Here is a 25,741-nt window from a genome sequence, read left to right as displayed (position 1 = left end):
CTGGGGTAGAAGGTTGTGCTAACCAGACCCCAACTCTCTCAAGAGACACCCAGAAGAATTAGACTACAGGTTGGTACCCCTGGGTCACACTTCCCAGCTGCTGCTATCCAGGATGTATTTACAGTGAAGACCACCCCTCTGGTAGCACACTGATGAGTATGCAGAACAGAAGCAGGAGGAAGATGACATTCCTGGGTACTCCATTAACCTGAAATTCTAACTTTGGTGAAATCAACCTTCACACAAAAAAAAATAATAAAAAAATAAAAAAAAATTAAAAGGTGAAGTAATACATGTTTAACTCAGCATGTATTTCAAAAATAATGTTATGTGTGCTTTCTGTTGATTTGAAAATAAACAAAAAACTATAAATCAATTAAAAATGATGTTGGGGACCTAAAGAGATGGCTCAGTTGGCAAAGTGCTGCTGTACACACAAGTCTGAGAATCTGACCCCCAGCCCCAGGAAAAAGCTGGGTGTGGTAGTGTGCGCCTGTAATCCCAGCTCTGGGAAAGGAGAACAGAAGGCCCCTGGAGCTCTCAGGTCAGCCAGGCCAGCTGGAGTAGTGAGCTGCCAGCCAGCGGGCCAGTGACAGATACTGACTAAAAAGAGAAAGAGGCTGATGGCTCTTTGAGAAATGACATGAGAAGGTGACCTCTGGCCTCCATGTGTGTATATATATGCACATATACCCATGCCTGCTATACACACATCTTCACACTGACACACACACACACACACACACACACACACACACACACACACACACACACACACAGTACCTGGAACCATGTCCTTACCACTAACCACTACCCATCCAGATGGGACGTGTGCTTGGGCCAAAGCTTAAGCAAGACCTACCTGCTCCTGGGTCATCTTCTGCAGCTCATTCTCCCAAGCTGCCTGGTCATCATCTGTATTATAAGAAGCTGGTGGAGTGAGTCCACGAAGGATTAAGGGGTCTCGGTCATGGCAGAGGGCTGTCAGGTGTCCAATATACAACTTTAACTTGCTTCTATTTTGGTCAAGTTCTAAGAGGGGCTGGATGATCTGAGGTAAACAAAAAAGTAGGAAAGTCAAGGTTAATCTGAAATGAGAAGTTCAAATATTCTTTATGCCTCCCAAACCAAGAATAAAACTCTTCTCAACACAACTGCAATCTTCATAATTATAAAGAGAAACAATTTCACAGCACTTTTTACTGGGAAGCAAGAAGGGACTATGGCTGAGTATATTGGTACCAGACGGAGAACTCTGCACCGTGGCAGGAGACTGACACAGGATATGTGTGTGTGTGTGTGTGTTTTAAATTATATTTTACTTATTTATTTTGTATATGGATGAGATTGTCATGGCATGTGTGGATGACAAAGGGCAATCTGTGGGAGTCGATTATTTCCTTTCACGATGTAGGTCCTGGGATTGAACTTAGGTCTTCAGGCTAAATGTCGAGTCATTTTGCCAGTCCAGACTAGTTGTTTTTACACAGATGTTGTTCCTGCTGCCTAAAGCCTCCAGTGACCCCACAAGCGCGCTGTGTACTTTGTTATGAGCAGATTTCCAAAGATCTCACTGCTAGTGAAAACTGCTCTTCTGAAAGCCTGGGCAACATACTTCACGTGGTCCTCTACCTCCCAGAATGGAAGAAAAATTCAGTCTCTGGAAAAGGTGCGTGTTGTTCTTGGCTGAGACTTATGATGAGATAACTCATTACTAAGTCTGTCTCATTCTGGCCGAGTTCCCTTCATTCATCTCTCAGAGGCTATCTGATAGTCTTTCTCTGCAAACAGCGACTAGGAGTTCTTTACGTAACACCAAGTACCTGACTTACGGCCAAGGCCTGAAATCCTCACTTGTAACACTGGCTCTGCATTTTTCTTAAGAGACCTGCTGTAAATTTCTTTCCTATCTGGTTCCTTTTGTCCCAGAGAGTAACTATTCCTTGGATTCTCTTTGGGAGTACACTGAATGATGGATTCTGTTCTATGTTCTGGGGACAAAACTCTGGCCAGGTATTGGCAGTGGGGTCACAATCCAAGGTGATCAGAAAGATCCAGTCCAGGTCTTGCATTCCAGCAGGCAGCTAGAGTAGCAAGTGCAAGACTAATGTCAGCCATGAGAGCTGCTGAGCCTAGGTGGTTCCTAGGGCTTACACCCAGAAATTTGTACCTGCTGCATGCCAATAGCCTGGCATTTTGCTATTAACAAGACACCTCTACCCCATCTCATAAATAAGGGACTAGATCATCTACCTTCAAATAAAAAGAAACAAGGGCTGGTATTCATTTAAACAGTGATACCAACTTCTCCATGAATCCCACAGAAAACAATCTTTACCTCAAGCTTAGGATCGTATAAAATACACAGTGGGTCTGGCTAGACAAATGACAGGAAAGTGAATCAGTTTGGCATTACTCTAATCTTCACACACACACACACACACACACACACACACACACACACACACACACACCTTATTTAAAGGTAACAGCTGAACACTAACGTGCTGCTGTGAAAGGCTCACAGGCACCTGGTGACAGTTCTGCACCAGCATTTCCTATCTACAACAGGCAGACCAACACACTCAGTTAGAGAAGGAAGAAGGTGTCCCAACTAAAGCAGAGGTTTAGAAAATGAAGGATTCAGATAGTTCTCCACAAACTACATCAATTCCTCAAAAACAACTGTGTTTTATTTCTGACCCCTAATGCATACTCACTGTGGAAAGAGTAGAGATTGAGAAAGGCTGGACATGGTGGTACATGCCTGTTAATGCCAGCACTCAGGAGTCTGAGGGAGGAAGATCATGAGTGTGTTGGCTACTCTTATGTCAACTTGACACGAGCTAGAGCTTTCTGAAGGGAGGAAACTTAAATTGAGAAAACAACTCTGTAAAATAAGGCTGTAGGGCACTTTCTTAATTAGTGATTGATGGGAGGGGCCCAGCCCATTGGGGTGGTGCCATTCCTGGGCTGGTGGTCCTGGGTTCTATAAGAAAGCAGGCTGATAAAGCCAGGGGAAGCAAGCCAGTAAGCAGCACTCCTCCATGGCTTCTGCATCAGCTCCTGCCTTCAGGATCCTGATCCTTTTGAGTTCCTGTCCTGGATTCCTCTGATGATGGATATTGATGTGGAAGTGTAAGCCAATAAACTTTTTCCTCCCCAACTTGCTTTTGGTCATGGTGTTTTGTTGCAGCAATGAGTTTGCAACAGTGTGACCCTGTCTCAAATGAATATTTTTCTATCCAGTTCCTATTACAGGTAGAAAATTAGTTACACTAAATAATGAGGTTTCTTTGTGATCGTTCCTCACCTCCCTACCACAGTACTGAGAATCAAACGTAGGGCCCTGCACACATTAGCCAAGTGCCACTGAGCTATGTCCTCAGCTCTTGCTTTACTGTTTTGAGACAATGTCTCATTAGGTTGTCTGAGGCTGGCTATGTACTTGCAATGATCCTCCTGTCTCAGCCTCCTATCAGGCCTGTGATATTTTCATACATTGCTGTAATAGACATTGATAATACTGATTTCCCTAACCTTCCCCTCTTTCTGATGGTCTTCCCTTCTACTTTCACATCTTCTCCACTTTCCACACCTCTCGAGTTCATGTCCAAGGAAAAACATGCAATATGTGTGTGAGTGTATGTATATATACACACACATATATGCATATCTGTATGCATCTATATATTTTAAATTGGGAAAAAGTTAAAAACGAACTCCTCAAGATATATTTGTTACGACTAAAAGGTAAGATCCAAATATGAATGTTTTCACCATTCTATGCTTATCAGATTTTATAGAGGGTGTCTATGTGTGATGCTGGTAATTGAACCCAGGGAGTCATACATATTAGGCAAGTGCCCTATCATTGAACTATGCCCTTACTTTATTTTTAATATAAATTTTGAGAAAGAGTCTTGCTACATTATCCAAGTTGGCCTTGAACTTGTGATCCTCCTGCCTCAGCCTCAGGGGTAGTTGTGATAATGTCAATATAACCAGACCCAGTTCTATAGTTGTACATGTTAAAAAAAAATAAATTATGAGAGAGGTTTTTTGTACTAGTTGAGCGCTATTTCTTAGTAAGAGCATTTGTTGGAATAGATTCTCTAACTAATTGGTTTCAGGGGCCAGCTTCTGACTGCACTAGGAGAGGGGAACAATAGCTTGAAGGTATTTGGTTAAACTTTATTTTCACTTAGCTAAGATAACTAGCGGGCTTTTGAAAGACTGAGAAATTATTTTTGTATTCTTCAGAATAAAGGAAGATTCTACAATATTCCATGTGTATGGTTCATTACCTATGAGATCTAAACACACAGATCATTTGACATTTCAATACCAGGACAGGAAAAACAAAAACATTCCCTACTCTACTGAACCCAGCCAATTAAGAGGGCCTGTTTTTTTCTTTTTAGCTCTACTCTTGGGGTTATTTGTTTGACTTATTTTGTCTGGAGACAGGGACTCCCTCTAGAAGCAAGTTGAAAAAAGATGCCATGAGGGATCCAAAAATGCCATTTGTCCACATACAACTTCAGTACATTATGATCCTTGATGCTGAACTTGTGATCCTCCTGCCTCAGCTTCCTGAATGCTGGGATTCCAGGTCAGCTCCACTAAACCAGACTCCACGTTGTCCTAAGTCAGGGTTAGACCTGCCTCGTTACAACCCTCCGAGAAGTTATCCATGTCATCAAAAAGTCAGATGAAAAGGTGCTGAATATTATTAGAACCTAAATTATTCACGCTCGGGGAACTAAAATTCTATTGTTTGGAAGATGACTTTTATTTGTGTGCTTGTGTCATGGTGAGTATGTACAGGCCGGAGAACAACTTGAGGGGGTTGGTTCTCTCCTTCCACCATGTGGGTCCTGGGGACTGAATTCAGGTCAGCAGGCTTGGAGGCAAGTGTCTGTACTTGCTGAACCATTTCTGCTCTTTCAGAAGACTGAAACTTGGTTCTCAATACTCAAGTTAGGTAGCTCACAACTGCCGGTGATTCCAACTCCAGGGGACCTGTTGTCCTTGTGTACACACACACATGCACACAACTTAAAAGTTCTTAATATGTGTCAGTCACTCTCAGTCTTCCTGGAAAATTACTTTTATATCTAAAGTGAGTTTTCCTTGCTGACATCTTCAGAGGCAGATTTAGCTGTTCATGTATATGGTGGTTTGAAAAAAAAAAAAAAAGGCTCCCAAAGGGAGTGGCATTAATAGGAGGTGTGGCCTTGTTGGAGTAGGTGTGGCCTTTTGGAGGAAGTGTGTCACTGTGGGGTGGGCTTTGAGGTCTCCTATGCTCAAGCTACCCCCAGAGAGACAGACCACTTCTTGTTGCCTGCAAGTCAAGATAAAGGACTCTTGGCTATTTCTCTAGCACCATGTCTGCCTGCATGCCTCCATGTTGCACCATGATGAGAATGGACTAAACCTCTGAAAATGTAAGCCAGCTCCAATTCAATGGTTTTCCTTTATTAACAGTTTCCGGGGTCATGGTGTCTCTTCACAGCAACAGAAACCCTAAAACAATATATTAACCGCATATATATTAGTGGATAGTTGTGATTCCTTGTTGAACTACTGTCCACTGCCTTTCAATGTGGCATTTATTAGGAAAGTCCCACAATTAACTGACAAGACTAAGACCCCAGGAGCACTCCTGGCTCACTGGCATTCTTGAACAGAGGTCCAGCAGAGAGTTAAACTCTGAGAAACAAAGGAAGCAAGGGAATACTGTTCACCAATTTTACGTTTCTTCTCACTGAGCAATCCTCCTGGGTCAATACTGCAGTTGATCAGAGAAGTCAAGGATGGAGTGTTAAATTCTTTGCAAAGTTGTGGAGCTATATATTCCATTCTCACTTAAAGCAGCTCATTTATGAAAGAGTTCTTTAAAAATATAGAAAAACTCTATTGTTGTGGTATCATCATTTTGTACACTGTAAAGATGTGTTGCTCTCACTGGTTTAATAAAGAGCTATATGGCCAACAGCTAGGCAGGAAGAGGTTAGGCAGGACTTGCAGACAGAGAGAGTGCTGGGATTAAGAAGAGAGGAGTTGTCAGAGAGATGCGAGGAGAAGGAAGATGAACATGCCATGTCAAAGAAAGGTAACGAGCCATGTGGTAGATTGTAGATAAAACTATGGGTTAATTTAAGTTGTAAGAGCTAGTTACTAGCAAGCCTAAGTTATCAGCCATGCATTTATAATTAATAAGTCTCTGTGTGGTTATTTGAGATCTGGCTGGTGAGACAAAAAATTACACATGTACTCTATAGTATTTTTATAACACTGATCAGGTATACTGCCTATCAAATCATAATTAATGGAAGGAAAAAATTCAGTTTAGCACTTAGCGAATGCCTTAGTGGTATGCTGTCTTCTACCCAATGGGACTATATGAGGATGTAGTTCTACTGTATATTAAAAGAACTTATGAGATGAATGATTAATGTTTGGGTAAATATAATAGTTGAATTGTATAATAGATTCATTTTTGTTTTAGACTTTAGTTTGGAAACTGATGTCAAGAACCCTTAAATTGCTAAATAAATCATCTTGCCTTGGTAGAGATTTAGTCTGACTTAGTCTTCAAATATGTTTATGAAATCCAACAAGCTTTTTATTTTTAATCCTCTGGGATGCAACCTTTGAAACAATAAGCCTTGCCATCTGAAGCATAAGCCAAATGATTAATGGATTCCCAAAACATTGGTGTTGTAGTCATTCCTTAGCTAATCCTAACAAATAGAGAACAAGAAATGTTAGAATAACCCTCACTTTATACATTTTTTTTTTTTACAAGAAATATATTGGATAGAACACACCATCAAGTTTTAAGACTGCACTTCGGCTTAGCTGCAAGGATAGTAAGCCACTTTTATTTAAAGTTAAGCCAATAAACTTTTAACATTTCAAAATAAAAAATAAAAAAGTAAAGGCTAACCCAGCTGAAGTTAAAGTAAGAAAGCCCAGAGCTCTGAGTCCCAGCCCTCACTTCATAATACTTTCCATCTGCATCTGGTCGATTCTCACATGATTGCACACTGTGACCATCATGCATTTACTTTCCACAACAAATAAAAAAAAAAAAACCCTCCCAGGAACTCTTAAATTATGAGATAAAGCCCCTTGTCTCAATTTGATGCTTACTCTGGTAAAAGGAGAGAAATTCCCAGAATGTTATCCTCTGGCTACCCAGGACCCTTTTTGCCCTCAGCTCCTTTGGGAATGATGTAGTATTGCCACATGCTTAATTAATAAGAGACATTCTACCACTGCCACCTGTTCGACTGATAAAATTTCTGGACCAGAAAGTCACTGGGACCTTGTGACCCTCTCTGCAGAGAGGGGTAATGAGAAGGACACTGAGCACATCAGGACAAGTAAGAGCTCAGATCTGGGGTCCCCTGGGTTAAAGGATGGACAAACATATTAGAAATTGTTATTTATTAATTAATTATTTTTGAGACAGGGTCTTACTATGTAGTTCTGGTCATTCTGGAACTCATTATGTAGAGCAGGCTGGCCTCAAATCCACTGTCTCTGCTCCCCAACTGTTGGGATTAAAGGTGTGCACTACCAAGCTCAGTGGTTGGAAGTCTTATCACTAACAAATACCTGGCTCTAAAAGTACAAAGTTCCACTGGGCGGTGGTGGCACACGCCTTTAATCCCAGCACTTGGGAGGCAGAGCCAGGCGGATCTCTGTGAGTTCAAGGACAGCCTGATCTACAAAGCGAGATCCAGGAAAGGTGCCAAAGCTACACAGAGAAACCCTGTCTCAAAAAACCAAAAAAAAAAAAAAAAAAAAAAGGACAAAGTTTCTCTGAAGACCTTGGCTATAAAGGGCTTTATGGCTTGTTGAAACGTAAGCTCGTCTACGAAAACTGTAGATTATACATTTTGAAATAAGAAGTATGGAAATCATTTTTGAAGGTAAGTTATTATTTCCTCTTAGTTTTATAGTTCACAAATCTTCTGCGAGCTTTGCCCCAAGAAAGCATCACCACTCCAGAAAAAAAAGCACAGCATCCCCTATTTCCTGACTCTGTACTCAACATTTTAAGGAGATAGGGAATGGGACTTAGGATGCAATCGATCTTAAATCTTTATCACAGAGCTGCTACTTGCATTCTGCTTATTAACCTTCATGCAGTTTAAAGTGATGGCAACTTATGCATTATAATAAATTAAATATATGGGAAGGACAGGGAAAAAGATAGCATTTGCCACTAATGAGGGAAGGGACTATGCTGAGCACATCAATAGTCTACGTATGTGCTCATAGGGCATGCGAGGGCTATAGGAATTGCAGTACTTACTTTAATACAGTCATTTACCAAGGAGTGGGCTGATACACAGAAACAGATGAGGCCTACATGATAAATATGGCATTAAGTAGAGAAAATGCTCCATTTAAGGACACAGGTTAGTTATTAGAAGATAACCAAGCAAAGGTATGTATAGACTACACTCTAAAGGGATAGTCAGATGAGAAACGAGACAGGTAATGACAATAATGATATTATCACCAGTGATGATAATAACAATAATACCAAACAAACTAAAACCCAAGAACCTTACACAGTCCACTAGACTCCGAACACGAGGAGTAGAAGTGTTCAAAATTCCTCCCTGCTGTGAAGAGCTAAAATCGATGAGAAATCTTCAATTCAGCCTTGGCTTGAGGCTTACCTTTCTATAATACACCCCTTACTGTGTTTCAGCTGAAAATGAGTAGAGGAGTTAAAAGACTAGCATGTATGCATCCTCTGAATGACTTCCTTACTGAATAGCAAAGTTTCAAAGCTAAAACAAAGGAATGAGAAATGACGGAAAACAAAAATCTAGGCATGGATAAAATGACGCAAACAAAAGATAAGAGTCCCTGTTTTTGAGCAGGCAGGAAAGTGAGGACTGCGGCTGTATGTAAAGGAGGGGCAGACATGGGCCAAAGGCAGAAAGATGGCCTTTTTTTTTTTTTTTTTTTTTTGCATGCATGTGCATACATTTAGGAGCCAACACTGGCAGGTCACACTCTATTCTAATCCTCTGAGGTTCTGTTCCTAAAATATGCTCAAGAGAACTGCTGCTTTAGTTGAACATTAAGTACTTGGCATTATTAATACATACCCATTGGACAGATGGACCTGAAAAGTAGCAACATGGCAGCTGCCTGCAGACAAACACAAAAGCCTTACCATAGCAACTCATTTCCTTCCTCCCTTCCTATTTCTTTCTTCTTCTGCGCCTACTTGTGTGAGTGAGTGAGTGTGAGTGTGTGTGTGTGAGAATGAGAGAGGGAGAGAGGGGGGAGAGAGAGGGGAGGGAGGGAGGGGGAGAGAGGGAGGGAGGGAGGGAGAGGGAGGGAGGGAGGGAGAGGGAGAGGGAGAGGGAGAGGGAGAGGGAGAGGGAGAGGGAGAGAGAGAGAGAGAGAGAGAGAGAGAGAGAGAGAGAGAGAGAGAGAGAGAGAGAGATCATTATAAATTGTTTTCCACTATACATTTGGAGACAGGGTCTCTCACTAAACCCAGAGCTTGCTGATAGACTAGACTGCCTGGCCAGTGAGTGCTCAAGACGCTCTGTTCGCTCCTCTTCCCTGCTGCCTACAGTGCTGGGTTACAGACATGTGCTGCTGTGCCCAGCTTGTACACAGGCTGTGCGTGTGTAGCAGGTCCTTTACCCACCACACCATCTCTGCAGCTCTCCTATGGCCTCCTTCACCCTGTCTTTTCATTTGCTGCTATTCTGTTGTTTTTCTCTTAAGATCTGTGAGCTTTTATAGGTTCTAGAGTTTGCTTTCTCTCCATTCTGTTTCTTGCATTTTGAGAGGAAACCTCCCCCTCCACTGCCCTTTAGAGTTGATCTCCAGTCGTCACTGAGCATGCCTGTGTGTGGAGCAGAAGGAACCAGGTTGTGGGCTTTTCTGCCAGGCTTGGACCATGTGCCCAGCAAGGACACTAGTCAGAAATCAGACTCCTTGTGCTCCAGGTCACTTCATCTGAGGTTCCCTGTCATAGACATTAAAATGTTTAACATCAGCCACAGCTGGAGGGTTTCTGGTATTTACTCTTCCATCATAGTCATTTTTAATCTCATAAATAAGCATCAACGACAAGTAACAAAGATGCCCATGTCTTTTAAGAGTTTGTGTTATCCTATGCAATGTATAAATTTTGAAAGAGATTTTTGGTGCCTACATAGAGATGTTCTTTGGTTTTTCAAGAAAGAGTTTCTCTGTGTAGCCCTGGCTGTTTTAGAACTCGCTCTGTAGACCAGGCTGGCCTTGAACTCACAGAGATCTGCCTGCCTCTGCCTCCCCAGCGCTGAGGTTAAAGGTATGTGCTACCATTGCCTGATTAGAGATGGTGTTTTTTTTGTAACTTTGTTTATTTATTTTTACATCCCAACCATGGTTCCCCCCATCTCCTCCTAGTCTCTCACCAAACCTTCCCTCTGTACACTGCCCCCCCGCCATTTACTTGGCCTCCATTTCTATTCACAAAAGGGCAGGCCCCCCTGAATATCAACAAAACATGGCATATCAAGTTGCAGTAAGACTAAGCACCTTCCCTTGTATTAAGGCTGGACAAGGCAAGCCAGTAGGAGGAGTAGTGTCTCAAAAGCCAGTCAAAGAGTCAGAGACAGCCTTTGCTCCCACTGTTAGGAGTCCCACAACAAGACCAAACTACACAACTGTAACACATACTCACAAGGCCTCGGTCAGTGCCATGAAGGCTCCCTGACTGGTCAGTCTCTGTGAGCCCCTATGAGCCCAGGTTAGTTGATGTTATTCTTAAATGAAGAAATTTGGTACTGAAAATGCTCTTTCCAATTCTTACTGTTTTTTTGGTTGTTTGTTTTCTTTTGGGTGGGGAGTGAATCGAAGAAGGGAACATGAGGTTTGATGGTTAATGAAGATCTGGGAGGAGCTGTGGAAGGGATTAAAATATATTCTCTGAAAAAATGTTTAAAAAATAAAGAAGAAAATAAGCATCCCAATCTTGTACAATATCTTCATATTTTATCTGCCAGGACTTACCTTTCAGTACTGGAAAAAGGTGACTCCAAAGCTGGGTGTGGTGGTGCATGCCTGTAATCTCAGTACTCAGGAGACTGAGGCATAAGGATATGAGATTGGGCCAACCTGAGCTACATAATAAGATCATGTGTGTGTGTGTGTGTGTGTGTGTGTGTGTGTGTGTGTGTCTATATATGCATAGATCCACATCTAAATTTTAAAGGAATTTAATGAGGAAATCCCGAGGACAGATACTAATTCCCCATAACTAAGTAATACTGCATTATGGGTGTTCAGATGGAAAGAAGGACATGAACTCCAAATGTAGAGACCAAAGAACAGGGCTTAGAGAGTGCCAAAAAAAAAAAGCCTTTTCTCATTATGTTAGTTTATCTTTTTTTTAAAAAATTGATCTTTATTATTATTGTATGGATAAGATGGTGGCAGGGGCATGTGCCACAGAGCATGTAGGGAAGTCAAGGACAAGTCTGTGGAGTTGATTTTCTGCTTCCACCATTATGTGGGTTCCAGGAATCAAGCTTAGGTTAGCATGTTTGCCAGGCAGGTGCTTTACCTACTGAGTCATCTTACCAGCTTCAGTCCATGTTTTCAGTAGGAGCTTTCTCAGATTTGCTTCCCAGGGAGTATACACTCAGCCTTGTGAACTCACTGTGACAGTTAATACTGACTGTCCAGTTGATAAAGTCTAGAATCTGCTAGGAGGCAGCCTTTGGGCACACCTGAGCAGGGTTATCCTGGTCAGGTTAACTGAGGTGGGAAGTCCCACATTAGCATGGGCAGCACTAATCCCTAGGCTCATGTCCTAGAAAGCACACAGAGGAGAAAGCTAGATGGGCACCAGCATCCATGCCTTGTTCACTGCTTCTTGAGTGTAGCTGTCAGGTGAGACGTGGCTTCCAGCTTCTGCACCGGGCTTCTCTATGACAGACCGACCGACTCTGAACTGCGAGTCTGCCTTCTTTAAGCGGCTTTGTCAGGACATTTTATCACAGCAAGAGGAAAAATAACGAATAAAGCCAGCAACAGCTGGATGCAATGCAGTCTACATGCTTTAAGCAACCTGCTCCAATATATGTATCATAACACTGAGGGACTCCTGCTCTCCCTCAAAACAGAATCTCACATAGTCCAAGCTGGCTTTGCATTAACTATGTAACTGAGGATAGTGTTCCATTCCTAGATTCTCTTATGTCTGCCTCCCAAGTATTGAGATTTCAGGCAAGCACTATCAAATTTAGTTGAGAGAGTCCTTAAAATTACTGTTTATTTGCTTATATTTACTTATTTGGTGTGTGTGTGTGTGGGGGGGGGTTGGGAATGTGCCAAGTGACAAATGTGGAGGTTAGAGTACAACTTGCAGGAACCTGTTCTCTTTTTGCATCATGCCTGTCCCAGACACTGAACTCAGGTCCTCAGGCTTGGCAGCAACAGGTCCTCTGAGCCATCCTGGCAGTCCTGAGAGTGCCTTTATCCTAGGTCGCTTTGTGGGCTTCAACGGCTATACATTTTAAGAGAATCTATGGCTGACAGGAAATAGCAAACTGTGTGTGGGTCATCCACAGGGTCAAGTCTCTCCACTTTGTCCATTTCACCAAGCATTGGGTCTGATAGGCTTGTTACAAATCTAGCTAATAAACCATTTACATATCCCACACATGTCCAGCTAATAAACCATTTACACACCCCAAATATGCATCACTTCAAAGAATATTGCAAAGCCATTTTAAGGTGATGGGTTTCTCTCAAACATCTTGAGTTCAGTGCTACTATACAATTGGTATACATGAATGATTTCAATTTCCCTAGTTTGTTAATAGGCTGTTTCAGCAATCACACATTTTTGTGAAGGAGAACCAAGCACTAGGTTTACATGTTACTAAAGACTCACACCCAGTGCCAGCATGGAGAACACAGTCTGGCCAGTGGAGGCTGGGCTGCTCTGAACAGGCGCTTCTGCTGTATCCTGGCATGTCTTGGAGCCAGGATAACTTATAGCTCTAGGAAAGCACAACTGTTTGCCTGGCTGTTTAACTTTGTCTGCTCTAAGTCAGCTACTGCACTTATGACATTTTATTAGCTGTCCTGGAATTAAATTAACTTAGATGATGCTTTGTAACCTCTAAATTTAATGAAGAGCTATGTTGAGCTGGGTGTGGTCACTCACACCTGTAATCCCAGAACTCAGGGAGCTGAGACTGAGACTGTGCCTGCCAAGATTTTGAGGCCAGCCTGGTCTACATAAGACCCTGTCACAAAACAAACAAAATAGACAGAACAGAGCTGCATTTACTTTGGACACTGCTATGGCAACAGCTGATGTGGAATCCAGCAACTCACAGCCTGTTTAACACAAACAGTGGTAGATGTACGTGTCTGTCTATCTCGCCAGAGTCTCATTATGTTGTCTAGGGTAGCCTTGAACCCACAATCTTCCTGTCTCAGACTCCTCAATGATGGAAGTCTAGGTGTGCTATGCTTAGCAAAGTATTCTCCACTTTTTAGGACCAGTGGAATAAAGCAGCATGGCTGCTGTGGCTATGGCCAGAAGTGGCCACATAAACACAGCGGCCAAAAGCAGGCAGCCTTGGTTAATGATGTCACACACTGATTACTGGGTATCCAGGTTCAGAGGCTGCCTTCTAGCGTGGGGTGGGGGTGGTGGAGTTCAAGGAAGAGAGAGAGAGGGGGATGGAGATGGGAAGGGAACAGGGAGAGAGGGGAAAGAGAGAGAACAAATGTGTGTACAGGTGCTCTCCGTGTCAGGTTATATGCTACAAAATCTTAGGTACTCTGAAATAGTACAGAACAGCTAAGCAATATAATGCTGTGGTGAAGCTCAGATTCTGGAGACAGGGACTGGCTTGATTCTAGAACCTGCCACATTCTAGTGAAGAAGCTTGCAATTCTGGAGGAGACACTTTGTTATTGCCTACAATAATCATCAGCTAGGATTCATCAGCTATGATGGGAATGTTTACAGCTGTTCTGTGAGGATTCAAGTACATACAAAGTAAACCCCAGTGCTCAGCTGCACCAAGGACTGGAGAAGGAACAGAGGAAACCAGGAACTGGGAAATTACAGTTTCTGGACCAAGTCTAGCACTGCTGCCTGTTTCTGTATGGCCCTGAGTTAAGGCTGCTTTATATACTTTTCTCTTTTGGAAACAGGGCCTTCCTTCCTATGCAGCTCAGGTTGACCTCAAACTCATGACCCCCTGCCTGGGCCTTGCAAGTGCTTGGATTATAGGCTTGGACCACAAGTCTAAGTGGTCTGTACATTTTCTTTTTTTTCTTTTTTTCTTTTTTTATTTTTGGTTTTTCGAGACAGGGTTTCTCTGTGTAGCTTTGCGCCTTTCCTAGAACTCTATTTGTAGACCAGGCTGGCCTCGAACTCACGGAGATCCACCTGCCTCTGCCTCCCGAGTGCTGGGATTAAAGGCGTGCGCAACCACCGCCCGGCTGGTCTGTACATTTTCAAATGGCTAAAAGAAAAATCCAAAGACTATTTTATGATACACAGGAACTATATAAAAAATCAACTTTAGAGGTCTATCAAGTTAATTCCCAACCACACTCATTTGCTTATGTATTGTCTATGGCTGCTTTCAACACTATGACAGAGCAGCCAAAGTGTTAAACATTTACTATTTACATCTTTAGAAAATATTTGTAGGGGCTGGAGAGATGGCTCAGTGGTTAAGAGCACTGGCTGCTCTTCTGGAGGACCTTGGCTCAATTCCCAGCACTCACATGGCAGCTCACAACTGCTTGTAACTCCAGTTCCAGGAAATCTGATACTTTCACACCAATGTATATAAATTGAAGTTTAAAAAATTAATTTAGATAAATAAATAAATAAAATACATTAAAAATAAATCACTCTTTAAAAAGAAAAAAGAAAGAAAATATTTGTAAATTCATGGGCTGGAGAGACAGGTTGGCAACTAAGAGTCCTGACTGTCCTTCCAGAAGTCCCTGTTCTGATTCTCAGCACCAACATAGCAGTTTACAACCATCTGTGACTCTAGTGTCAGTGAATCTGAGATTCTTCTGGCCTCTGTGGGTATGTGGTGAACAAATACACATGCAGGCAAAACACCCATACACATAACCAGAAAAAAAAAAAACATAAAAAATTGCAAATCCTTACAACAGACCAATGTCAGAAAATAGAGAAACTAACATTAGAGAAGAAATTCTTATAATTTTGCATTAACCAATGAAACAAGTTAACAAATACTTATTTTTAAAAAAAATCTATTTATAACACGTATTACTGTTATATAAGTATATACAAGTATTATCAACAGTAATACTGACTACATGAGAATTTAGATTTGGCAATAGGCATAAAAAGAAATGTCTGAAGCACAATTCTTACTGATAAATAAAATGATACAGTTTAAATATCAAAAAGAATAGTAATGACTCTGCAGAGTAAAACTTCAAGTCATTGAAGAAAGAAATGGAAGAAGATCAGGAGATGGGAAAATTTCCCCTGCTCATGAATTGGAAGGATTAATATAGTAAAAATGAATGTCCTACCAAAAGCAATCTACAGATTCAATACAATCCCATCAAAATTCTAACATAATTCTTCACAGATCTTGAAAGGGCAATTTTTAGCTTCATATAGAATCACACACACACACACACACAAACCAAGACAGCTAAAACAGTCCTGAATAATAAAAGAAATGATGGGGGTATCATCATCCTGGATTTCAAATTGTACTACAAAGCCATAGTAATAAAAACAGCATGGTTATTAACACAAAACAGACAGGTTGGTCAGATGGGAACAAATACAGAAATCCACAGCCAGACATTATGCAGAGAGTAAGAAACCTGAGAACACTTAGCTCTAAATGGGATGTAACCATCAAGTCTTTTCCCCCAGAGTTCAGGAAACCCAGCAGAAGAGGAGGCATAAAGAGTGTAAGAGCCAGAGGGGATGGAGGACACCAAGCAAATAAGGCCCTCTAAATCAACATATACAAAGCTCACCAGAGCACAGAGACTGAAGCAGCATGCACAGGGCCTGCACGGGTCTACACCACATCCTCTATGTATATATTATGGCTTCCAGTTTAGTGTTTTTATGGGATGCCTGGTGTGTGAATGAGGGGCGGGGTCTACAATTCTTGGGCTCTTTTCCTTCTGTTGGTTTGTCTTGTCCAACTTGGATGTAATAGCTTTTGTTCTATTTTATTCTATCTTATTTTGTTATATTTTAAAAAATGAATGAATGAAAACCTAGCCACTGGGATAAAGGTTAACTGAACTGTCACTTATACCTACTGGGAGAGGGAAAATCTGTTTTCTCCAATAGAGTGATTCTGGGTATATCACTCCAGGACAGGCCCTATATGTTCAGGAGTAGTTGACCAACATATAATGGACTCCACAGTTGGTTTTTTGGTGTGGTTTTATTTTGTTTTCTCAGTTTTGTTGTTGCTTGTTTTTTGAGAAAGAATGTAAGTTGGGTGAGTAGGGAGGGGGAAAGGAAGTATATGATCAAAATATATTTAAATTTAAAATCTGTTTTAAATAACAAGAAAATATAGAAAGAAAAACTGGATATTTTAAGTTGCATATATATAAATTAATGGAGAATTATATTATATTAACATTAGCTCCCAAAAGCTCCCAGCATAAATTCCTTGATACTGGTTCGTATAACCTGAGTTAAATATTGGTAAATAGGTTATAGGACCCCATTTAAATGTCTTTGAGGTTAAGTAATTCTAAAACACTCACTAAATCCAAACTTGCTAGATTCTGTACTCTCTTTTATATAGAACATAAGCGATGGAAGAAATATTAGTAGTCATTTGGGCCATCTACTTTAAAAGAACATAAGTGATGGAAGAAATATTAGTAGTCATCTGGGCCATCTACTTTCTTAGGACCCTGAGTGGTGACCCAACTTGAAAAGATTGAAGCTAAGTTGCTATACCAGGAGCTTAACACCTGACATTTCTCTCCTTGACCAAATGCAAAATATGCAGGCTTTGTCTTGTTTTTATCTGAAAAGTTCCTGTGGACAAGTATACTTTCTGAACTACAAATAAGCTTTTAGATAGCATTCTCTTGTAAATATGAAACCCTAGAAATGATCTGGACTTTTTTTTTGAAGAACCAATGCTTCTTGTGATGAAAATTATACCACTGATAAAACTTCCCATCACTCTCCAGGGCAATGCAGGTTGCTCTTCACGTTCTCCCCCCCCCCCTTTTTTCCTGTGTGGGTGTGTATGTATATATGCATGTTTTGGCATATGTGTGGGTGCAACTATGGGGTATGTGTGCAAATATACACGTGTGAATGTTCAGATGGAAGCTTGAAGCTGATGCTGTTGTTCAGAATCATCTTTGGATCATTCTTTCACCTTATTCAAAGGGCAGGGTCTCTCAATCAAACCCAGAGCTTGCCAATATGTCTTGTCTGGCTTGCCAGCTTGTTCTGATGATCTTTGTCTCTGTTCTCTGAGGCTGGAATTATAAGAAGGCCACCATCCCTTCCAGCGTTTATGTGGGCTTCAATGGATCCAAAATGTAGTCTTTACACTTGAGTGGCAGGCACTTGAACCACTGAGCCATTTTCCTAGCCCCATGCAAAGTCATTGCTAACAACCTGTTGCTAATGACTGTATCAGTCTGAGACTTATTCCTCTTTCTGCCACCCTGTTGTGATTTAAAAGTAAGCTTATATGTTTGGTATTTATGCTTCCATAAGTTGATGCCCAAGTCTTTCTGTTCCATTAAATGTGGATCAGTCTTAGTAACTCCCTTCTAAGAAGATAAGCAAGGTAGAGAAGATGATAATTTTTGATACTAGATCATAAAAGGCAGCATGACTTTGCCTGCTCTGGTCTCTTAGGTCACTAACATTAGGTTGAGTCAGCTATCATGTCACAAAGCCACTGCAGTAGAAGATGAAAAACCAAAGGTTCCTATTTAAGCCCAGCATTAACTGTGGATGCAAACAGGATGCTCCAGCCCAAGTCAAGGTTGTGGATAAATGCAGTCCCCAGTGACACCTTGCCTCTACCCCACATCAGAGATTCCCAAGTGAGAAGCAGTACTTCAGAAAACAAAGATAATATACATTCACTGGGGCTGGAGAGATGGCTCAGTGGTTAAAAGCACTTGCTGCTTTTCCAGAAAACCTGGGTTTGGTTTCCAACACCCACATAGAGGCTCACAAATGTCTGAACTCCAATTCCAGGGGATCTGACACCCTCTTTGTCCCTCCTTGGGCACAAGGCACACACAATGTATACATGTAGGCAAAATGCTTACATATACAAAATAAAACAAAATCTCTAAACACATAAATGTTTATTGTTCCCTTATGTTTCCAAGTTTTGGTGTAATGTGTTGCATAGGAAAAGATAATGCCTACAGACCCACAGAACTAGTCACAGAGAACTCTTATAGAGAAGACACTAACTGTATTATACTGTTTATGCTTCTGTGCTTTGCAAATACTATCCATGTAAAGTAGTATCTGTCTCGTAAATGTCTGTTGATCCTCTGAGAGTCAGCTCAAGTATCATATTCCCTGTGAACTACTAAGTCTCCTGTGGGAATCTGGGGTTTCCCACTTCAATTTATAACATTTTCCTTGCTGTAGAAAATCTATTGTGTAGTGTTTGTTTAATGGTCTTGAGACATTTATTACTCTCCAAAAACCTGGTACATCATAGGTACACAGAATATGCCCAGGAAATATTTGTGAATTAATTTTATTTCTCACTTCAATCAGTTTTAAACCAAAATAATTAAAAGCTTTAAACCACATAAACATGGCAAAGGAATGTGCAGAATATGGTTTCAACTTGTTAAAACATGGAATACAGTACTAAATATTCTGATTCAGTTCCTAGAGGATATAACAATATGAATGCTAGATTTTAAAATACTAACCAACCAACCAAATGACTATATGACTAAATTTAAGATGTTTCCGCTTGATACACAGAGTGCCAAAAGCAAATCTGAATAGCTAATTTCATAGTCTCAGGCAAGGTGGTTGAAGACCGTTCTAAGCTTGCCAAACACCTCCTCAGCCTAAGTGTGTGATTCCAGTCTTGAAATCTAGGAAGAAACAGTCAGAGTTGACCATCTTTCAATGAAGTCTTGTTAACAAGTATTGTGCCTTAAAAATCTGAATTTTCACTGGAAGAATGAGTCATCTGCTTTGAATATTTTCTAGACAAAGCTGCTATTTGTATACTGCTTTGATCTTTTGGCATAATGGGAAGGCAGTGATCCAGTCCAGCTACACCTCAATCAACTGTGCTCATTTAATTTATCCCAGAAACACTGACTGCCAGACCCAGCTGGAAACATGGTCTCATCCTAGAATCAGGAAGAGGAAGAGACATCACAGAGAAGGGCTATTCTGTTTTGGTTGATGATACAGTTTTGTGTCTAAAAAAATGTTCCTTTAACCACAAATACATAAGAATTCTAACGGAGAGGATGTACAGAAAAGAAACTGCGTGGAGTCAAGGACAAGTTAACAAAAGCAGTACCACGGAGCCCGGCTTGAACAACAAAACTGCTGTTTAAGAGTGCAGAGAAGACAGGAGTCAACTAACAACCCTCTACAGCATCACCAAATAAGACAATACCACATTATAGACAAGTAGACCTGTTGTTCAAAACAGCGTTAAAAGAGTTTTACTGGATTGATAACCTAAGGGGCTGGGTGCTGAACTTAATATACAATATGACAGAAAGTGCAATAAGAACAGGATTGGTCAGCGTAGGGCATGTACATGTAAGTGGTGTCAGATTAGATAACTTGTTAGGGTGTGGGGAGAAACAAAAACATTAAAAACAGATGGTACTCCTGCATAAAATTAAGTAAAATACATGCAAAAACTGTTTTGTTTTGTTTTGAGGGGGACGGGACAGTGCTGGGATTGAATCCAGAACCACTGCGATATATCACAAACTCTGCTAATATTTTCATTCAGTAAGAATTTATGAGTTTGGTAGGGGCTCAGTATTCTCAGATGATGGTGAAAAACAATTAGAATGTGAAAGGTTTCATTTTGCACAATGTCAAGGATATCTGGTTGTTTAGGAAGAATGCCCAAGTCATAAAAAATACCAGGAAGAGGAGGGTACCTTCTTCATTAGTCAAATACTCGTCATTATGATATGAATCCATGAATCTGAGTGCATATACTTCAGAGATGTTTAAAACACTGTCACTTCTGTCCAAGAAATAAATCAAGTGAGTTAAAGGACAAAATCTCCTTAAATCATGCAGTAACAACCACAAGAATTCAGGATGTGTCTGTGAACTGCAGTATATAGAGGTGATAACATTTTAAATGATTTTTTGCTCTTGCATGAATATTTTCCTTAGTCAGAAAACTCCAGAAAAGGGAAAAAAAAATCTGTTTATTGTGGGGTGCTTCTGGGAGGTAATTAGGCAGGCACTAGTACCTGCAGCTAACCCACTGCAGTCCCTCAAGGACAAAGCAATGGAGTTGCTGAGGTGGTGTCGAGCTCTCTGGGGATTAATCCAGAGGCTCAGGAAGAAGATTAGCACTTTTTTTTTTTTTTTTGGGTTTTGGAGACAGGGTTTCTCTGTGTAGCTTTGCGCCTTTCCTGGAACTCGCTTTGGAGACCAGGCTGGCCTTGAACTCACAGAGATCCGCCTGCCTCTGCCTCCCGAGTGCTGGGATTAAAGGCGTGCGCCACCACTGCCCGGCAGATTAGCACTTTTTATGATTACATTTTCAAGAAGAACAATTGATTACCAGGTCTAGGATTTGCAGGTGATCAGAAGAGTGCATTTTATAACAGGGCACAGGAGGTATGGACAAGGCAAACAGTAGCATGACTATTTGAAAGCTGTGTAACCACCACCACCACCACCACCACCACCACCACCACCACCACCACCACCACCACCAATGCTGTCCTTACTGCTACTACTGACCACTCCCTGGGCACCTGGCAAAGGGTAAATAACATGCATGAAATAAGTGAGGACATTAATCCTCACAATATCCTTAATGAAGATGTATTCATTCGTTTATTTATTTTAGGTTAGTACCTATAGTAATGGGTTTCATCTTAGCATCTTCAAATGTACAGACCATTATACTTTGCTCTCCTTCGTTCCCATTTCTTCCCCCAGTTGGTTTCCTATTGCATTTCTCATCTCCCTTAACAGTTCTTTCTCCCTTCTCAGGACTCTCTCTCTAGTTCACCACACAAGTTTTATTACTGACTTAGCAAAGGAGAATCAGATGGACGCTCAAAGATGTTAAGTGACTTGTGGGAAGTTATACAGTTACACTCAAGAACTGAGGAGTGGGGTCTAAAGGCAAAGTACCTTCGTTACTACCAGGCCAAAAGGCCATAGAAACTATGTAAATACCTCGTAAGGGAAGTTAAAGAAAGACTGCTTTCAGTTTCATAGATGAGATGCAACATTTCATTAAAGAGGAAAGTAGGAAGTGTAGGTGCATCATTGTGCGCACATCACAACGATGACATCTCTTAAGAAAAACAGTACTACTGAACAGTGATACGGCAAAATGACAACTGAGAGTGTATCAAGATTACTGGAAATTCTTTTCCTTTCTGTTTTCTATCTTCCTGCTATAAAAGCTAATATGCACATTGTAGTGTCGCCTCAGATATAAAAGGCCCCACAGCGGTTTATACAGCCCAGGCAGCTCCTGACAGAGAAGAGAAGAACATCTAGGAGGAAAGGTGAGGCCTCCTGAAGACATGGGATAAAGGAACTGAAGACACTTCAAGATGGAAAGACTGTCCATGCTCATGAACTGGCCAAGTTAATACTGTAAAAATAGCTGTACTGCCAAAAGTGATCTACAAATTAACATAACCACCATCAAATCACCAATTATATTCTTCATGGAGCCAGGGGAAAAAAAACAAACCTCTTAAGAGTCATATGAAAACACAAAAGGTCCAGAATAGCCAAAGCCATCCTAAGTAGAAAAATAGTGTTGAAGGTATAACATCAGGTAATACTATAGAGTCAACAAAACCTGCCAAGATACCGGTATAGAACAGATACCTGGCCAATGGAATTCAGAGTTCAAAAATAAACCCACACAGCTAATACCACATAATGGCCAAGAAAGGTATGAAAAAGACATATTCTTCAACAAAGAATGCTGAGTTAACTGGATACACTCACACAGAAAAACAAAAACTAGATCTTCATCTCTCACCCTGCACAAAATCAATCAGAAATGAACCAATGGCCTGAAAATTTCAAATTGCTAAGCAAAGTACTTCAAGATATTAGGTGCAGCAAGAATTTCTGAAAAGGACCCCCCAACACAGGAAATTATCTCAAGAACTGGGGAGTGGGGTGATGTGAAATTAAAAAGCTTCTGTACAGCAAAAGAAGTTATGAGCCAAGTGAAGACAGAGAGCCCACTGAACAGAACACATCTTTGCCAACCACACATCCAACAGGTATACAAGGGCTGCAAAAACTAAACAACAAAACCTCAAGTCATCCATTCAATAAATAGACTATAAGATGAAATATAAAAGGCCAACAAATATTTGAAAAGAGTTTAAAATTCTTAGCTATCAGGGAAATGAAAATTAAAACTGCTTTGAGAATCAATTTCACCCAGTAAGAGTGGCTTTCAAAAAGATAAATGACAAGAAATACGGGTGAAGATGTAGGGAGAGAGGGATCCTATACAATGGTTGTGGGAGTGTAAACTGGTACAGCCATTATGGAAGTCAGAGTAGAGGGTCCTCAAAAATTAAAAATAGAACTACTATTTGTACATGTGTATTCATTACTTCACTATTTACAATAGCTAGGAAGTGGAACTAGCCTAGAAATCTATCAACAGATGAGTGAATAAAGAAAATGTAACACAGAATTTTATTAGCTGTAAAAAATGAAATCATGACATTTACAGGAAAATGGATGGAACTGGTACTCATTATGCTAAGTGAAATAAGCCAGTATTACCAAAACAAATACCACATTTTCTCTCACATGCAGACTCTTGATTTACACTTATATATGTGTGTGCATGCACATGTGTGTGTAGATCATGAAAGCAGGATGGGGACAATCAGAGAGAAGGAAGAAATTTTAAAGAGGAGGAGAGGGAGGAAGAGAGGGCCATGGGACATATGCAACATGAAAGCAGAAGAGGGGCAGAAAAAGAGCCAGAAAGACTGGTAGGTGTTAAGGGGAGGGGCAACGAATAAAAGCAAAGTATGACGATGTGCAGTAAGAAACCACCATAATGAAACCTACTCCTTTGTATGGTGACTTAAAAAGTTCAAAAGCAGCTGTCTGGGGTTTCTTTCTAAAGCCCTGGCCCACAGAAATATAGATAACCACCAAAGTGACTTGGAAACTCTTGATGTGGCAGATCAGAATTTATTTTTCTTGTTGATACAAGAGTTTTGTTCTCTACCTTACCTGATAAAGCAGGAACTTTGTTAATGCATTTGTATAGCAACCAGTGTGGAAGGGAACCTGACATCAAAAGACAGGCTAACTAACCTTTAATAAGTAGCTTTCAAAAGTAAAATGATAAGGAGTCAGTTTCAAGCTTTGGGAATTCCTACTTGGGAAAACCTTTTGCCTTCTATGTGGTAGGAAGACAAGGTGTGACACTGGCAGTCTTTCCAAGTAAGTTTGGGGACATGACAGGACCCATAACTTATTTCTCCAGCTATACTGATTTGTGGATATGGAGAATGTTCTCAACTGCTTGTAGAGGCTTATGCACCAAGGTAGTTCCATTTGTAAACAGTAGCTCTGACCAGACTTTATGTTTTGGTTTGCTTTACTGTTTTTTTCTTTTGGGAACTGCTCATATAATCACATATAATCATGCAAAAGTTTCCTTCTAATCTAGTTGGAGTCCTTTTTGGAATTTCTCCTGTTTTGCTATAGTCTCAGTATACAACTAAAAATATGTTTCTAAATTTCTTTTTATAACTCAAGGGATCTCATTCTTAAACTCAAAAATTAGGAGGATGGAGACAGCTCTTACAAAATTGGACTTTGATATCTGACAGGACACAAGAGGGAGCCTGGGCCACTAGGGTAAATTGCCATGGCTGTCTTAGAACTCATTATGTAGACTAGCCTGGCTCAAACTCATAGAGATCCACATGCTATCACCTCCAAAGCACTGGGATTAAAGGTGTGTGCACCAAACCTGGCTCTGTATGTATATTGTTTGTATGTGTAGCCCAGAGGTCAATGGATGTTTTACTTTATCCTAAATACCTTAATTTTTGAGACAGATCTCTTCACTAAATATGGAGCTCACTGGTTTGGCTAGACTGGCTGATTAGAGAGCTCCAGGGAATCTATCTGTTTTCCTCCCTGCCCCAACACTGGAGTTACAGACACAAATCATGCCTGGCATTTACGTGGGTGCTGGGATCCAAACTCAAGTCCTCATCCTTGCAGAGCAAGGATTTCACCCATTAAACCACCTCTCCAGTCCTTATTTCTTACCCGCAAACCTCTATAACGAATCTCACTAGCCACTTTATAATCTTATGTACTACAGAAAAGTTCTGTGGTTCAGCAGTCAGGAGCTTTTGCTGCTCTTGCAGAGGACTAGAGCTCAGTTTCCAGCATCCACATCAGGTGGCTCATAATGCCTGTAACTTTAGTTCCAGGGGATCCAATACACTTTGAATGCTGAAGGTACCTGCAGTCACATGTGTACATACCCACATATATATTTCTTTCTTAAAAGGAAAGCAATTCCTAATTAAAAAAAAAAAAGCATACTAAAGTATTTTTACTTCAGTCTTTAAACTCATATGAAAATATGACTTCAAAAGCAAAACTCACATAAGCAGCTGCTGTTAAGCACAACTCTCCCTTGAGAAGCCCATGCCCACACTTGAGTGTGAACAATTGTTTGTGTATACACATGTGTGCATGTCCATGTGGAGGCAGAGGGCAATCTCAGTTACCAGCTACCTTGTCTTTTGAGACAGTTTGTCTGTCACTACCCTGGAGTTCGCTGGCTGGTCAGCAAGCCCCAGGGATCTGCCTGTCTCTGCCACTCCAGTCCTGGGATTATAAGCACACACTAATCCACTCCACCTTTAAAAAATGTTGGTTCTGGGAAACTCCCAGGAATCTACAAAGATGACCCTAGCTAAGACTCCTTGCAATGGTGAATGTGTAGCCTGAACTGGCCATCTTCTGTGACCAGGCAGGACTTCCAATAGAGGAGTTGGAATGCCAGTCCAGCCACACAATCTTTGATTTATAGTCTGTCCTACCTATGGGATGTGTGTGGGGAGTGGGTAGGGGGGAGGTAAGGGTGGGACGGATATTGTGGGAGTGGCCAACCAATGGCTGGTTCAGCCTCAGACCCATACCACAAAAGTGAGGCAATCCCTAACACTGCTTGGACAGCCAGGACCCAGAGGCTGGATGGCCCTGAGACCTAGGATAGAATCAAACATGACTGGAAAAAAAATGTCAACATAATGATACCTAACGATATTCTGCTATCTATACTCATAGAATGGTGACTACTCCAATTGTCATCAGAGAGCCTTCATCCAGTGAATGATGGAAACAGATGCAGAGATCCACAGCCAAGCACTGGGCCGAGCTTGGGGCATCCTGCTGAAGGGAGGGAGGAGGAGGAGGGCTCAAGGA

General features: G+C 41.1%; 1 protein-coding gene across 10 annotated transcripts in view; it reads right to left on the bottom strand.

Moving 5' to 3' along the window:
* Positions 1-25,741, bottom strand: part of Erc1 (ELKS/RAB6-interacting/CAST family member 1) — a 334,813-nt gene that overhangs the window by 28,152 nt on the left and 280,920 nt on the right. For 6 of the 10 annotated variants that reach the window (XM_028880482.2, XM_028880487.2, XM_028880483.2 and 3 more), the window contains one exon: positions 863-1,051. In XM_028880482.2, the coding sequence (XP_028736315.1) occupies positions 863-1,051 (189 nt within the window). Of the gene's footprint in view, positions 1-862; positions 1,052-25,741 lie in introns of those variants that run through there. The other 4 variants (XM_028880489.2, XM_028880491.2, XM_028880490.2 and 1 more) reach the window with 1 other exon arrangement.

Source organism: Peromyscus leucopus, chromosome 3 (genome assembly GCF_004664715.2).
Source record: "Peromyscus leucopus breed LL Stock chromosome 3, UCI_PerLeu_2.1, whole genome shotgun sequence".
In the NCBI taxonomy this organism is placed as follows: Eukaryota; Metazoa; Chordata; class Mammalia; order Rodentia; family Cricetidae; genus Peromyscus; species Peromyscus leucopus.
Note: the sequence above shows the minus strand (reverse complement) of the source record. Positions and strands in the feature narration are given on the sequence as shown.